General features: G+C 41.8%; 1 protein-coding gene across 1 annotated transcript; it reads right to left on the reverse strand.

The window, feature by feature from the left end:
• Positions 1 to 277: 277 nt before the first annotated feature.
• Positions 278 to 16174, reverse strand: csnk2a4 (casein kinase 2, alpha 4 polypeptide). Its single transcript, XM_079511355.1, has 13 exons — positions 16002 to 16174; positions 13150 to 13459; positions 12584 to 12695; positions 11234 to 11335; positions 10666 to 10716; positions 9567 to 9626; positions 9312 to 9395; positions 8663 to 8773; positions 8411 to 8512; positions 8101 to 8201; positions 7743 to 7891; positions 6285 to 6374; positions 278 to 1868 (listed from the first exon to the last, which is right to left on the reverse strand). The coding sequence occupies exons 2-13, from the start codon at positions 13248 to 13250 to the stop codon at positions 1756 to 1758; spliced, it is 1176 nt and encodes a 391-aa protein (XP_079367481.1). The 5' UTR covers positions 13251 to 13459; positions 16002 to 16174; the 3' UTR covers positions 278 to 1755.
• Positions 16175 to 17407: the final 1233 nt, after the last annotated feature.

Genomic DNA, 17407 nt, shown 5'->3' on the forward strand with positions numbered 1-17407 from the left:
AGAGATATCATTTATTTGATCTTTGCATTTTTCTGAACCTTGTACTAACCAGCAGAGGTTTATGGAGGGGCATTTCCCCTTTACATAATACTAGGTTCTAATCTTCTGAGGAGTATGGAAACGGGTTTAGCTCTAAATTGGGGAATGGAGAGGTAGATTTCACTGTCATTGGTCTATTTTTTTAGCTTGTGAGTTCATAGCCATCAATACATGTAGTCAAGACTCTTCTGGCCCAGATCAACCAAAACCATGGCCTAGATAAAGCAGTCAAATGTACTTGATAAATAAAACACGTGTTTATTTACACAAATATTTTCAAATACTAGGCCTTCTACATAAGGACATAAAAATATATACAGTGATGTAGGGACTCGTACAACTCCATTATCTGGTCAATGTATACATGTATTGTGTTCTTTGCATTTTCAGATTTCAAATGAAAAACAAAAGGATACATATGTACAGCAGGATCTAAAAGTCACAATGTCACTCTCTGGCACTAAAAGGTTTGGGAACAATTCAATCCTTCAAGTTAAATGCTTCCTTCAGTGTCCATTACAGCCAATTTGTGAATGAACACAACTTAACCATCAAACTCCATTTAAACAAAAAGTTACACCAGTGCCAACTGCATTTCAGTCAAATACAGGTTATTTCGGCAAATTGTGATGTTAATACTAGAACAAAATAATCAACCTGCATTTCAGCATCTCCATATGGAACTTTTTCCCCACAAAAACAAAACTCAAGTTTGGTCAGTCTCCTCTTCCCAAGCGATTGAGTAAACTTTGGTTATGTCTTGAAGCAGTTCAAGGAAAGCAACTTGAAGCAGTTCGAGGAACTGGAAAGCAGCACGTTTGAGAAACCATTTCAAAAGAACCTGAATGGACAGCTTGTGAGATCAGATTACAACAGTATCAGTATTATATCTTCAACCCATTTAAAAAAAAGAAACCATATGTAGCAGTCCAAAGCATTTCAGTACAAAAAAGAAAATCCAGAAAACTGGGGCGTCGCATATCAAAAGACAACTGGTTTATCTGGTTTGGTAGAAAGGCAAGACAAAAATATTCAGGCGGAAGTGTTGAAGTGTCATGATGAATGTCAAGTGAGGGCTTCAGTATTCACATACACCTGGAGCACAGAACAGCACCAAACACTTCCAAAATGCTGTGGAGGTTGAGTCGTCCATAAGGTCTTAGACTGGTTCAAATATGGAAATTTCTTAAGGAGTTCGTGCCAGGTCTTGTGTTGATGACATTACAACTAGTAAACTATACAGAATGTGCTCCTTTTGGTCCAAATGACTATGATCTTACTTTTTGCCTTCGACCAAGTACCTTTTTTTGACCAGTGTCTGTAATGTCAAACTAAAATATGAAACTGGGTGTTAGACCTTGCACCAGTGGTGGATGAGACTCTTACTCAGGTCAAACGTACACGCACTCATTTCGTTTATCACTACAGCTTGTAGGATTTTTTTTCTCTTTTCTTTTTTAAGGAATAACCTGTATGTTAATTACACAGAACATTCATTTCAGGTCATGTTACAACGTTCATTCAAGGAGAAAAAGGAACAGAAACATGTTTCAGGCAACACTCCCTGCCCCAGGAGGTCGGCGTTCCTGGACTTGTGGAAATTAAGTAGTCAGACTGAGACAGTTCGAGGTGGTGAAGACTGGCAGAGTGGCACCTGTTGGCTTCTCCCCTGGCTGAAGGTGGAGGTGGAGAGATGAAAAGTGGAGTGTTTTGCCATCACTGAGGTGCGGCAGCGGGCACAGGTGTGCTCAGGGCATTGGTGGCAGCAGAGAGGACGGGTGAGCCTGTGAGGGGGCCCAGGGCAGTAGACGCTGGCAAGGCAGAGATGCCTGGAAGAAGCAAACAAGATGTTTCAGAGGACATGCTACTAGTTACTTTCACAGATCTAGTAGGTGATGTTGACACAATCACCATTGTGATTGGAGCATAGATTAAGCATAACCTGAACCATTACATTCTTTAATTTGACATAGAGAAGATGAGATAAAATATATTTTGTATTAGATATTAGGGCTGAGACTCGATTAAAAATAAAAATTACAATTGTAATTAATTCATCTATCGTATTTTAATCTCATATTATTTAAGAATGGATTTTATTTATAATGCACTTTACATCCCATGGAATCTCAAAGTGCTACAATAGAAATGCATAAACAAAGAAACATCACACGATTAAAAACATCACATGATGGAATCACATGATGGCATAATGTCAAAATGTAAAACCAGTGGATTCAAAAGAAGACCTCGTTACAAAAGGTAGGTCTTTATTTCTCGACTGTGGCGCTCTTATGTGGACAGGGAGGGCGCTTCACAGTTCGGGAGCAACCACGCAGAAAGCCCGGTCACCCATGGTGCATAGGTTGGCCTTGACTTGATGAAACCCCTGCTCGCTTGCCTGGAGGATGTAAAAGCATGGCTGGCTTTAAACTTTTTAAAATTCAATGACAGCAAAACTGAAGTTATGGTGTTTGGGCCCAAAAATGCACATGTGTCTCCTCCTGGTGATTTGGGCCCCCTTAAGCCCTTCTTAACACCAACTGCCACCAATCTAGGGTTTAAAATCGATTCTGACCTAAAGATGGATAAACAGATAATTGAGGTAGAGAAGAGCTTCTTCCAGCTTAGGAGGCTATCAAAGGTTAAATCTCATCTATGCCGCTCTGTGTTTGAAACTGTAATTCATGCTTTTATGACATCCCTCCTTGACTACTGTAATGCCCTGTATATTGTAATTCATGCTTTTATGACATCCATCCTTGACTACTGTAATCAGGGGCGGCAGGTTCCTATAACGGCAGTGGGTGCCCCCCGCCCCGCCTCCCAGACGGGCCGACGGTACACAGACAGCAGCCTCTCCGCTGACTGTGTTAGTGTTGTTGCTGCAGGAGACGGAGTGTGAATGAACCGTGCGGTCACTGGAACAAAGCCACCGTATTAGCATTTGAATACCTGTTCTGTGAACACCGTAAAGGTGTGTGCCTACGTGACAAAATGACCAGGGGGAGGGGATCTTCAGCCTTAGGGGTAATCCAGACGAGGACGATTTCGGTGTTTCTCGGGCAAGTAATTAGCCGATCTGCCCTTTTTGTCACACGGAGACGGCGTTTTGGGGGACTTTAACGGCTAATTTTGAAACTACCTTCCAGAGTGGGAAAGTTTGGAGACGCGACTTTCACGTCTCCGTGTGTACAGCGAATGCCGCCTAATTTGCTGAAACGGTGATGTCATAGTCCCCTCGCCCCCTCCAAACTAACCAGTGTTAATGGTTTATTTCACCATAACCACTTACATATAAGTATCACAGCTATTTTATATTTGCACATAATGTCTATAAATCTCTTCTCCAAAAATAGCCGATCTGCAGCCCGCACGCACGCAAACAGTTGCTGAGGCATGCACGAGAGAGGAGTTGTGTGTGAGGAGCTGATCACAGATAGAGGGAAAGTGTTATATTTGGCCTATTATTTATGCTATACATTATTGACCGCGTCTGTGTCAGACGCAGTCACAGTCACAGAGAGAGAGAGAGATGCTGCGTGTTAAAAAATAGAGTGGGTGTGCTCTCTCTCTCTCTCTCTCTCTCTCTCTCTCTCTCTCTCTCTCTCTCTCTCTCTCTCTCTCTCTCTCTCTCTCTCTCTCTCTCTCTCTCTCTCTCTCTCTCTCTCTCTCTCTCTCTCTCTCTCTCTCTCTCTCTCTCTCTCTCTCTCTCTCTCTCTCTCTCTCTCTCTCTCTCTCTCTCTCTCTCTCTCTCTCTCTCTCTCTCTCTCACACACTTACTTTGTGCTTGCTGCTGTTTTCAGAAGAATTAATCCAAGGTTTGTCATATATTATGGTTTAGTAGGCATACACTTTAGCTGGTCAGTCAGTGTGTGCAGACTCAGAGAGAGAAGCAGCACTGCTCTGCTCATTAAATTGATATGACGCATATGCGCATCTGATCAAGATAATTAGTTATTTGGCAACACCTGTGTGAAATACCAACGCTTTCATATACTTTTAGAATAAGCTTTTTCTTTTTTTTGTTGGCCATCTACAGGCCAGCCATGTGTACTGCATCTTTATCTTGAAAACGAAGCAGTTTACCGGTCTCGAGTGGACGTCGTACATAATTAACATAACCGCAATGTAGACGCAGTAAAGTTTTATATCGTTCGCAAACTTAGGCGGGGAACAGCCCGCGACGTCCTCGTGTACCCGGCACATTAATCTCAGTGGGTGCTATTTGGCTTATTATTTTTTCAGTGGGTGACCAAGCCCTCAGGCACTCCCAAAGTTGACGCCGCTGACTGTAATGCCCTGTATATTGGTGTCAACTGTCAACCAGGTCTCCATCTCTCGTTTACAGTTAGTCCAGAACGCCTCTGCTCGGTTGCTTACAGGTACACGTAAGCAAGACCAAATTAACTCTGTACTAGTCTCCCTCCACTGGCTTCCTGTGCGATACAGGATTGATTTCAAAATCTTGCTCGTCGTTTTTAAGTGTCTAAACGGATTAGCACCCATTTATCTCTCTGAATTGCTGAAACCATATGTTCCCACACAGACCCTTAGGTCCTCTGACCAGTTTCTCCTGGTGGTGCCAAAAACCAGGCTGAAGCTCAGAGGGAACCGGGCTTTTGCAGTGGCATCTCCCAAGCTTTGGAATGAGCTGCCTCTGCACTTTAGTACAACTTCGTTGTTATTTAAATGTGCTATATAAATAAAGGTGGTATGGTATGGTTGACGGGGTTGAGGCAGTATGTGTTTGAGGAGCGGAGGGTGCGACTTGAGGGTTTCAGGGAGACTAGTTATTTGACCTGAGAACAGTGAGAAGCAGTTTTTTTTCAAACAGATTTTGGTATACCAGTGAATCAACGTGAATCAACGAATCAGCTAACATCTTCATGTTAGCTGGTTAGCCAACGTTGTCAACATTCCAGACTAATCAGCAACCCATTGTCCCAGCTGAGGGTGTGAGAAGTCCGCAGCAGCGAGCAGTAGGGGTGGGGGAAAGGGGAGAGGATGCCAACAAGCAGTGGTGTCGTTACTCGTTAGCTCATGTTAATTTCCTTTTTTTTTTTTTTTAATCATGTCGCAGGCCACATTAGACGTCTCCGCGGGTCGCAAATAGCCCGCGGATCCCCAGTTTGACAACCCCTGGTCTAGCCCCAGATGGAACGTCTCCCTCTGCTATTGCACACAACTGTGCTTTTATCCACACTTCCATCCGTTCGCCTTTTAAATCTAAATGTCCCATCAACAGGGCCAAGCAAGTAGCCACGCGTTCTCATGTTTGCATGTGGGGTTTGTTATTAACGTTGCTGCTGCAACTCTATGTGCTGCTGGTTGGTGCATCAGTATCAACGGTACATGAGAAACTCGTGTAATGAGAAACATTCTGCGGTGAAAATCTAATTGTGCGCCGATTGAATGCTAGTTATATAACACTGCAGATGTATGTTGGTTACTTCACATTTGTTGTTATTAGTTGCAAAATACCGTTTGCTTGACCACAAATGCCAAGAACATTATTTAGAATAGATCATGCTGCTTACAGACAGATGCTAGATTTGATGTCTACATGGTATCCTATATACATTAATACTCTGTTCGTTTGTTGACTAGGGTTGACGCCATTTACAATGATCTAAATGCCCAAATTGTAGATGCACAGGAAGACAGGCAGTCAACTGGATGCAGAAAAAACATCCCAAGACATCATTGTCTCACCATTGCCACATGAAGATTGCATGACTGAAACATTGACACCAATAACTGATTGTGGGGGTTAGCAGAGATGGAGTACTCGTAGAGAGGCTGGGGAATTGGGAATTGGCTTTACTAAATTGGGACTTGAAGGGGAGGAAATGTTTTTTCGTTTGTCTTGAAGGGGCATGATTTGTACAATAATACTATTTTCATTATATTATGTCTGCCCTATGATTCCTGAGATCTATACTATTGAAATTACAATAAAAATATTTTGAAAAGAAAGAAACATTGACTAGGTCAAGATCTAGGATCCAATATTACTTTCTTTCCAAAAATCCCAAAGTAAGTTAAGTGATTCCCAAATATGCAGTTTAATACACAAGATCAATATCTAAAACCCCACTAGTGGCCCCTAGAGGTTGGACTGCCCTTTTACATCCAAAATTGTTTTAACCGACCGACTCTGACCAAACACCACGGCCTCAATAGCAAGGCGAAATAATCTCAGAGACTGCCATCTGGGATGTGGAGCAGGCGTGCATACTCACCAGTAATCATGTTGGCTGTGCTAACAGCTGTATTCCCACTGGGCAAGTTTGCTGACCCCGACATGCGAGACTGATCTTTCACAATGGGGACTGTGGGAACAACAAACAAAAAAAAAACAGCAAATAGCATTTGCATTAGAAACATGAAATCTTCTAATGGACCCTTCGCCAAACCCCACCCCAAAAGCAATTATACAATGCTAGCTTAGCAACGTCGCTAAACTGTCATATGGTCTGGCAATCTTCCGTCACCTGTCCTAGCTGATTAGTCAGCTGTCAATGTTATTTTGCCAGTTTGGTGACTATGAAGCAGCAGCAGATTCCACGTACCCAGAAAACAGTTGCATTTTCACCCCTTCAAAGCTGAAATCTGCACTTACCTTCAAGGCTGCATGGCTGTGTTGTTGAACACGTACAACTATACTAATCATTACCGTAATCAGAACAAACAACTATACTAATTATCACCGTAATCATAACAAATGGAAATTCGACATTTTTGCCAGCCATAGGATGTTAATAGGGTAGGGTCACAAGAAACACCTATAAAAAAAAGATTGCCCAATACTAACAGCCGGTCAGCAAGTGGATTCATGAATGTATGTATATAGACAATATTTTATGCCAATAAAAAAGACTATATACCAAATTTCCCGCTTTAAACAAAAGAAGCCTGTCGGCTGCCGGACTAATATAAAACAAACTAATGTACAAATCCGAAGAGATTTGATGACGTCAACGATGCTGATGTGTTGACGTCAATGGTTACTTTGGCATGGTGCATTCCTGAATCACCATTAGATTTATAGGAACACTTGTGTAGTTTAGGCTGTTAATAGTTTGATAGCAGGTCTATGTGTTATGGAGACAGTCAGTAACTTATAAAGCTCAAGTTCCAAGTTCAACACACCAGAACTTCAGAATCACAGCCTGCCTGTTTCGGATTCCACGTTAAAAATATTAATTCATGAAGTAGCTTGATGTAGCCAAAACACTCTCGAGCGATGGGACCGCGGTGGGCCGTCTAACACAATCTTTTCTTAGAATTGGACGGAATGATTTAGATCAAGAGTTAAGATTTTCGATCTCGTCGGCTCGATTGATCCTTTTGATCAATCACCGTCTTGAGCGCTGGGCGTTACTAATTGATAGGGCGGAGAACTCCGTCCTGTGAGCTCAGGGTGTTAACTGCTACTATATGTAGTCTTGCCATGCAGTGCATGAAAACTCCTCTCCGGACAGGTGTTAAATGATAATGACTAGGCCTCGACTAGATTTAGAAGAGATTGCTCTTGCTCCTGAAATGATCGATTTACATAATTTATTTAACATACATCTCAATGGATGACAATCACAGCTTGCCAGTCCTTGGTCTGGCAGCGTGGAGTGGGTGGGGCTTAAGCGAAGGGCCCATTGGCTGCATTCATAGCATCACCATCAAATATATAAGGCACTTACAGAAGTAAGGGTGGTCCATGGCCTCACGGGCGGTCAGTCGGGCCTGGTGGTCATAACGCAGCAGCTTGTCCAGAAAGTCCAGGGCCTCGGGGCTCACCAGGTGCTGGTTCTCACTGTGAACAAAGCGCTCCCACCTCTTACGAGAATGTCTGGGGTGGGCAGAATCAGGACAGACAGCATTAGAAACACAGGCTCCGACATCTCAGAATGCACCCCAAAATAAAAAGCAGGGGGACAACAGTCCAATTATCAGATAAATATGTGGCGGTGGTGGCAGACGGAAGTTGAATATAATCATGTGACAACTGCTTTTGTAATTAGCCATTTGAAGATCAACAAACCCCTTAAGAAGACCTACCTTCCTAGGATGTCGTTGAAGCGAGGTTCTAGTTCAATGTTGTACTTGTCGATGTAGTCATACAGGTCTTCAGTACCAAGCACCTTGGCTATTCTCACCAACTACAGGAGGAAATACAGTATTTACAATACAGGGGATCTTAGTTTTTCATCGTTTTTTAGACTAGCCGGTCTGAAGGTACCAGGGAACTGAAGAGTACGGGTTAAAAACAGGCAGCTATGTTTTGTTTAGGTCAACAAAGCACAGTAACTTGTATGTCAAGTGCTAGATTCTGTGCCTACACCTGTGATTTTGGGGACTGCATTTTTACCTGATCATAGTTGTCGTGACCGTGGAAGAAAGGCTCCTTCCTAAAGATCATGCTAGCAAGCATGCAGCCCAAGCTCCACATGTCAAGACTGTAGTCATACATCTGAAACAAATGCAGTCCAAATCTATATTACACTGTTACAGAGTCAATTTTTAATAAATAACAGATTTCAAAAGGTAGTTGTAACAAAGCACAATGGCAGGTAGTGAATGTCAACGGCTGGTGGTGCTTGATGAGTGCCAATTGTTATACCTGATAGTCTACCAAGAGCTCTGGGCCTTTGAAGTAGCGCGACGCCACTCTGACGTTGTATTCCTGCCCTGGGTGGTAGAACTCGGCCAGACCCCAGTCAATAAGGCGTAGCTGAACAAACATAAGTAGTTAGCTTCAAGAAACAGACACAGTCGCTGTCTGCACATTTCATTCAAACACTTGCTCCATAGGATGTCACACAATGACCATCTTTAGCAAATGCAGATGTTAAATGAGAACACATTTATATTAAGTAATAAAATGGCTATTTTCTCAACTATATGCATCCCAATATTGGAGAATGCATTTCTGCTTTCTGCTTCTACGGTCCGACAGCGTGGAACAAACTCCCACTATACTGTACCATCGACAGGGAGCCTCTGTAGATATTTTTAAAGCACAGCTCAAGACCTACTTCTACACTCATGCTTTTAGTTGATCTTTTCCTCGTTATTCATGTCCTTACTGTATTGCATTACTGCTATTATTTTAATGTTTTATGCCTTGCTTTTCTTTTTCCATTGCATTTCATGTCATGAAAGGTGCTATACAAATAAAGTTTTATTATTCAGTCTTTGCCATCGCTGCACAAAAAAACAAAAACAAACAGAAAAAGCTTGTCACTGAAGTAGTGCTGGTAGATCCTCACCTTACGGTGTTCATGATCAATCATCACATTATGGGGCTTTACGTCCCTATGCATGATCCCCATGCTGTGGCAGTAATCCAGGGCCTACAGAAATAGTCAAAATGCTCCCCGTTAGCACACTCCTGATTGTCTCAACATTTCAAAGCAGGTGTTTAAATGTATTTAAGGGTTATCAAAAGTTCTTGAATATTGAAAAGAGAAAACAAATCAAAAGCAACCGACGCTTCAGATATCCATGTTATTATGCAGGCTCACCTTGAGAATCTCATACATGTAGAATCGGATGTCATAGTCGGTCAGGGTCTGATACAGTTGCTGGAAAATAAAAACAAATTGCATTAGCATTTCTACAGCCATATCAACTATTTCACACGTTCAACAGCAGAGGGTTAGCATTGTCCACTTTGATTCATGGCAATGTTCCATAACGTTTGTATAGTTTCAACGTACAGATTCTTTTTTGATATTATACAATTTAGTAGGGGTGCACGATTATGACATTATGACCGATATCCGATTATTTGCAGGGTCATATTGGCTGATACCGTTTCTGACCGTTTCCGATATTATACCAGAGGACCACAATGGAAACAAGCCTAGGCCCTATAGGGGCTTGGCCAAAGCCTGTTAACACCTTGCTTGCCCGGACCCATTTAATCCATTACTAAAATGTGCCCATCATTTATAGCGCCCGGACCACTTTTACCAGCGCACCGGAAGTTGTTGTGAATGTCTGTGTAGCAGCTAACAATAGCCACACCACTCTAGAGTCGATCGACAACAACGGGAGGTAAGAATAAATCTATCGCTACTAGCGACTGGATCCCGGAAGGCCGTCAAACACAGGATATTTTTTCAGAATTAGACAGGATGATTTAGATCGGGAGTTATGAACGTTTTAAGATTTTCATTTTCGTCAGCTAAACAGGCAGGGAACATTTTCGATGACGTGTCACTCTTGCGCGTCATCGAGGATTGGGCAACAAGCGCTCCTAGGCTGTGGAGCGATGCGATCGGTTTTGATATCATTAATCTCCGTCCTATTTATCAATCTCTGCCTTGGGCACTTGACCATGAACTTGAACTTGACGGAGATCTCCGCCATGGGCCTCCATGGTGTTAATAAAGTATTCAATCAATCATTATACTTTTTCCAAAGTTTTCACTACTGAATGAGATAAGTACACAATGTAGAATTTAGCCATCGGCGGTCACTATTATTGCGTCATCAATATCTGTGAAAATAACCTTGACGACGGTAAATATAATAATATTTTGAGACCGATCCAATATGGTATTTGTATGGCCGAAGATTTGATTACTGCAATAAATAAATAAAACACGTGGGTCCTACCTTGAAGTCTGTGTTGTTAACATGCTCAAAAACCAGTGCAGGCGTTCGAGACTGAAAGAGAAAACGGGGTTTGTCATATAGTCATCTTATTACAAGGGATTCCTACTGGCCACTAGAGCTGGCCAAAGTAATGGTTCAATGAAAATAGATAGCCACTGGATAAATAGGTCAGGTCTATTGCACTAATACATAATGGAAATATTTTACAATAAGGGAGCTTAGTATCTACGAGCAGATAAGCGGACAACATTGTACACAGGAGACACTGGTATTTAACTAGCAGCTAGCTACAGCTTTAGGTACTTACATACACATATTTCCAAAGCCCAAGTGAAACCCATAAGCTTGCACAGTTGTTGAGCTCCCCATGCTATTGGTATAGTTTATTTGAAAAGATCAAGCAATTTGAAGGATATTTAATGTCATTAGAACTGAAAGTACCAGCCATCTTAACATGAAAAACAAAAAGATGAATGCTTGAAATAAAGTCCTTGGCAAAGTGAAATCTGACCAGTAATTTCCACTCATGTACAAAGCATCAATCATTTGTGTTGTTGAGTATACGTACTACAGGGTCTTTAACGATATCAATCAGGGAGATGATGTTAGGTCCTCCACGCAGGTTCTCCAAAATCTTGATCTCACGCTTGATTTTCTTTTTCTTCACTGGCTGATGTGGCGACAAGAAACATTTTTTTTCATTCCATGTGATATTATGCAAAGCACTATACAAATAACATACACAATACAGTCTGTCCTCATTTAAGCTCACTACAAAGATGGAGCCATTTCTGTCTAGTCACTGTGTCTCACAGGTCGACTGGACAGCTTGAAAATGATCTGCTGATGACGTAATTGGCAGGAATTCCTTAAACTTTAGCATGCTAAAATGGTAGCCATCGTCTGCCTCTTAGACGTGTGCTTTCAAATAACACCGCAGAAGAGTCAGGCCGCTTCCCTGGAATCCAAACGCTGCCACTTTTTTGTCTTATTTGCAGACACAAAATTTTGTTTTTATTTAACTATGCTAATAAATAAAACTTAAAACTGACAGCGATTTTACAGAAGTGCATTATTTGTCAATGGGAACTACTGGCGATAGCAGGCGAACAGGCGATGGTCGAAAAGTGGGCGGAGAACGTCCCCCGAAAAGATGAAAATAATATAGACATCGTCTGGCGATAGCAGGCGATTAAATTCATGTGTCGCACGCCGTTGTTCTCCCTCTGTTAAAACGCAGTTAGCATATTAATTAATTCTGAAAGATGAGGCATTACATCTAATTTTTATATACATTTGGGGACCTACTAGGGATGTTAATAGTTAATCAATTATTAAGACATTTTTCAATTAAACTTAACAATTGAAAATTCAGCGCTATACACAACTATACCTTTCAATCCGGGAACCCATTTTTGGGTTGTTGCCATGTACAGGATATAGCAACATACATTTGAAGTTTTTCAGAAAACACGATTTAGAATGTGTTTTTAGAATCGGCCTCTGGTCTAAATGGGTTAAGAGGCGTTCTTAAAAAACTAAGAGCACTAGGCAGCCGACCTGCAGTTTATATGATATAAATTCTAATATAATAAATATGATATCGCCTTGATATAACCGTGCTAGTGTGTATGTTCTCATAGTAAACATCCCTTTCAAACCTTGTCACTCGTGGGACTACGAGCCAATAGGGCACAGCCGATGACCCTTACGCAGCGTTATTTGAGAGCACGCCTCTTAGGCATAGCTCAATTAGAGATTAATAGTATTGTAGCGATCGGCTATCCCACCCACGCTGAATATAGTACTGTACGATAATGAGCATCAGTGAGGACAAACATACAGTATGATATGGTTGAAGAAAGGTCAAGTGTTCCTTTAAGACCTATATGACTGTGTAATGTATACTTGTAATTACCTTTAGTATCTTCACCACCACCTTCTCATTGTTGGTAATGTTGATCGCCTCAAATACCTCACTGTATTTTCCACGCCCCAGCTTCCTAACCAATTGAAAGTCATCCTGATTTCTGTACACAAAAAGGAATCAAACATCAGTTGGACATTAAAAAAAAACTAGCTTAATTAATGGTGTTATTTGAGTGGCATCTACTATGTACGGCATTGGTTCTCAAAGTGAGGTTCCTTTTGGTTGTACCAGGGGGTGTCCTCAGCAAAGCGTCACAATCATTTTAACCACTTTATTTTTGAGCCCCTCCTATATTCAGCTATTAGTAGTGTAGATTTTCGTCTCACAAACATTAACTGTTACTTCATATGTGGACAAGCAAATTGGCTATTTTCGTCTTACACAGACATTCAATTCCCATTGACAACGAGTGGAGAATTTAAGTCATGTGGACGAGCAAAGATAAGAGCGCCCCTCACTCGTTTTTTTTAGATGGGGGTCCACCGCCAAATACTATCATTTTGGAGGTACCTTGACATGAAGAAGTTTGAGAACCACTGAAGTACGCTACGTACCCCCATTCAACCACATGGGACTCGTAGTCCCAGTACTCCCTAGGCCGGTGTGTGTTGACCTCGGTGTACACGCGGGCCCGGCTCGGCACGGGTCCTGACATGTCCGACAGCTTGGCAGAGGTGATGGGGAGCCACTACCGTCACGATGAATGAAAGATGGGGAGGGAGGGAGGGCAAGGATGTCAGGTTGGGGGGGAGGGGGGGGATGTCTTCGTTGTTATAAACAGGGCAGGGGATATGGGGGGGAGGGGGCTATGGCTGTGGGCAAGGGGAGGGGGGTGGGGCCACCAGGGGCACCTATGGACAGCAGCTGACAGAACAGAGACATTAAGAAAAACAAAAGTTAGACATGCATACCTACATATTGGCTTTGAAAATAATCATGAAAACCGCTGGACCGTACAAAACAGACCTTCCATTTACCCACATGGGCCAGTAAAATAAATGCAATTTATTTGAGGGGTGATATCCCCTCCTATGTCCAGCTTTTGGTGTATGTGCACAAACTTTATCCTACACATACATTGACAATGAATGGACAATTTTAAGTGTTTGTGTAAACACAAGCATAATAAACATTGAAGATGAGGATACAAATTCTGATTGGCTGGAATGAGATGATGTACGATCGCCCCTCACTCGCCCCTCACTTCACACGGGTGTGATATTTTTAAAGACCCAACTAAGTTAACAAACAATATAGCGTTCTGTGAACCCATCATTATGAGGGTAAATTCTTGACTTGTCAATTAAAAAAAGAATGTTCCTGAGCCAGTAGCTACAATGGCCAGTGATCTTGAAGTCACTAGCCCAGAGGACGAGTGGCACATTTCCCTTAATGTCTACCCCTGCATATGCTAGCCATGTCACAAGTCACATGTGGCATATCATGTGGCACTGACTAATGCAGATGACCCGCCCAGAGGTGCGTAGGCAAGTAGGTAAATATCATGGTCAATTTTTCATGATATGAGACTATAATGGTCTGGGATCATTAATTTACTATGCATTTTATAATTTTCAGATTCAAATAGCACACCTACAAGCTCAACAAGTTGCATTGTGCGAATCTGTAGATATATCTTCTGGAATTTAAAAAACTAAATACACATTATCGTGTCACAAGCAGAAGGGGTAAGGGATAAGGTAATCAGTCCTAACCCCCAACCCTTTATTCAAATGACTAAAATCATTCTCTGAATATCATAACACTTACAGAACCAGCAAGCAGCAAAGACATTAATAGACTAAGAAAGTTAAACATTTTAGTTTAGGTCTTTGCTAGCAGAAGGGGAGACCTGCTGCATAATCATTGGTAGAGGAAAGATTTGTTTTCACCCAAATGATTTCCCATTATGTTCAGCGAAATGAAATAGAAACATCAAGGACATTACAACACTATGCAGGTGTGGGGATGGGACCATAATCGTTAAAATGTATCACGTGTGCAAACAAATATATTAAAAAAAAGATCATATTGCAGAGATTTTAATTTATATGAGATCTACAGGCTCATGACATTGTGATATTGTAGATCTGCTATTTTTGGCTAATATTCCCCCCCCCAGAATATGGATGCAAGTTCCCACAATAATTGTGACATGAAATTCTCCTCCCATCCCTATGCAGGTGACAATATGATGTCCCTATGTGTAACACAAGGCATTATCTTGTCACTTTTGCCTATAAACAAATATTAAATGCAAAAACATAAGCATTATGTCTATATTTACATATTTTTGTAGCATGGTTCAGACCATCCTAATTCCACTAAGCAAGGACAAAATATGGCAGACTTTAAAACTGTCCTCATTTACTAATCAGCGGTCTTCATGAGAACCGCTGTTACAATTCAACTTCAATGATGTTACCAGAATAGGAACAGAGATGCCAGTCATTAGCCCGAATCTATGGTGTTGTCAATCTGTGTCAGTGTCTACGCTTGGCTGCTGGGGAATGATTTACTATAAGGATGCAGGGGCACACTGCGTCAACAGCAACGAATTAAATTACAGACGCCTGGCTAAATGTTCAAACAGCTGTTTTGGCTAACCCAACTCAGGTGATCTCATGGGTGACTTCAGATGTCTTTAAGACAAACTTGCATCCTTCCTAAACACATGAATGAACCAATATTCGTTCTAGCTTATAACGATAGCTAGCTACTGTTCAACCCTGTGGTGGCGTTAAGAAACCAACGTTAAAATAATGTATACAGTCCATAAACGTCTTGATAGTTTGCGAATAAAGACACTAAAGCCAGTGGTAATGTAGCCAACTTTAACAGCTCCCAGGATGTCTTTCTTTTGATAAGCTAAATTGGGCCCAAGAAAGACAGAAGCTAATGGCTAATGCTCCTTCGTACGACGGCGTAGCGCAAAAAAAATAGCCTATCTCCAAGCCCACAACGCGCCTCGTACCCGACGCGATGTGAGCTGGTAGATCGGCTATTTTCGACGCGCGGCACCGTCGTTCGACATAAGTGTGATCGGCATCGGCTAGCTAGCTATTATCAGCGCGAGCTAAAGGGATCAGTTATAGTTCGCCGCTCGACCATGTCGCTGGTGCAAAAGCACAGTTTCCAACGGGGGTAACGGTGTCGACGTGAAACGCGTGTGGACTTTATTAAATTGAACCCGTCAATTTGTTCGCGTGGCCAACAATAATCGACAGGGTCGCGCGGCGAAGCTTATAACGATAAATTAAGCCCAAGTTTGTCCAACGTTAGCTCGGAAGCTCTCATCCGATTTCCTTCCCTCCCTCTCTCTCTCCCTGGCCCGAATGTTCCACAGATTGCAGACACGGTGCTACAACATCTACAGTGGAATTGTGCAATAGTGGTGTATATTTACCTATTTGATCGATTAAACGATCTAAATTGTTCCTGTGAAGCTGAGTTTTTACAAGCTCTGGCGACTCTCTTCCCTTCCCTCCCCGCCTCGCCGGTGTGTGATTTCTGCTGTCTCAGAGACAATATGGCGGAGCAGCAGCGGGACGGATGCCGTGGAGGGACAAAATGTCAACAGGTTCCCAATCCGATTCTAAAGCCACTCATCACTTTATTTTAGATTCATATAATTCATAAATTCATAAAATTCATAAAATATTTTTTTTAAGGGTTTAATTTTTAAAGAACGCAACACAAAAACAAATTATATTTACATGATGACAGTTAGTAGCTAGGCTACATGTCCTGCCTTTTGACACCTTTATGGTCAATGTTTTAAAAGGGAGGCCTGGGAGGGAGAAAATAGCAGCACATGTTGACAGTGAAACATGACTTTGTCCAAAAGGGGGCGATGTATGCAGTTCTATGGGATCATCCCATAGAACTGTGTGCATACATCGCCCCCTCTTGGATCCCATTGGGATCCTGCTGACTTTGATAGTTGTGGGCTGGCTCACTCACAGAGTCACACTCATGGTCATCATGTATGATGTTCTCCTCACTGTTTATTTAATATAGCAAACTTTAGTCCTACATAATAATAATAATAATAATAATAATAATAATAATAATAATAAGAGTCAACAACTGTTACAATGCACTATACCCTGGCTGGAAGGAGTTGCCTGTGTCAGGGTTTGAACTCATAACAACTCCTCCAGCCCTTCCTCTCTCCTTGTCAGTGACCCATCATCATCATCATCATCATCATCATCATCATCATCATCATCATCATCATCATCATCGGAACCATTCAATGGCATCGGTGAGCGAGCAATATACTCATGGTTATGTTAAACATCGACATTCATTTAACTCTGAGAGTGGTACATTTTTACCCTCCCAAAGTTAAATTAACACTGAGAATTGAACTGTGCATTGTCTGCCAATATTTAGATATAGGCTAACCATGCATGCAGAAAAGAAAAAAGAAAAAGAAAGTATATATAAAGTCTGTGAAAGATTTCACGTAAATTGCACGCTGCCTTCGTGATTTGAGGATTTTTGTTCCAAACGGGCCAATCCTGCAAACTTTGAAAGCCAATGTTAAGCAATTAGGATGGAATATGAAATATCGGACAGATCCGTCTTGAACACATGACTATAGAGAGATGCTGTGTAACGATTTGCGGGATTTTTGGACAGAATCTGGAGGAGTAACAGCAAAAACTGTTTTCTAAAAGTCGGCCCCCTGGTGACACTATAACAGGCCGCTCTGGAAAATTTGGGGCAGAGGTTCATCGTTGGCATCCAGGGATGTGTGTGCAAAATTTGGACCGGGTTAATGGTGCCGGAGATTAGCTGGTAACA

Source organism: Electrona antarctica (assembly GCF_951216825.1).
Source record: "Electrona antarctica genome assembly, chromosome: 9".
Lineage (NCBI taxonomy): Eukaryota > Metazoa > Chordata > Actinopteri > Myctophiformes > Myctophidae > Electrona > Electrona antarctica.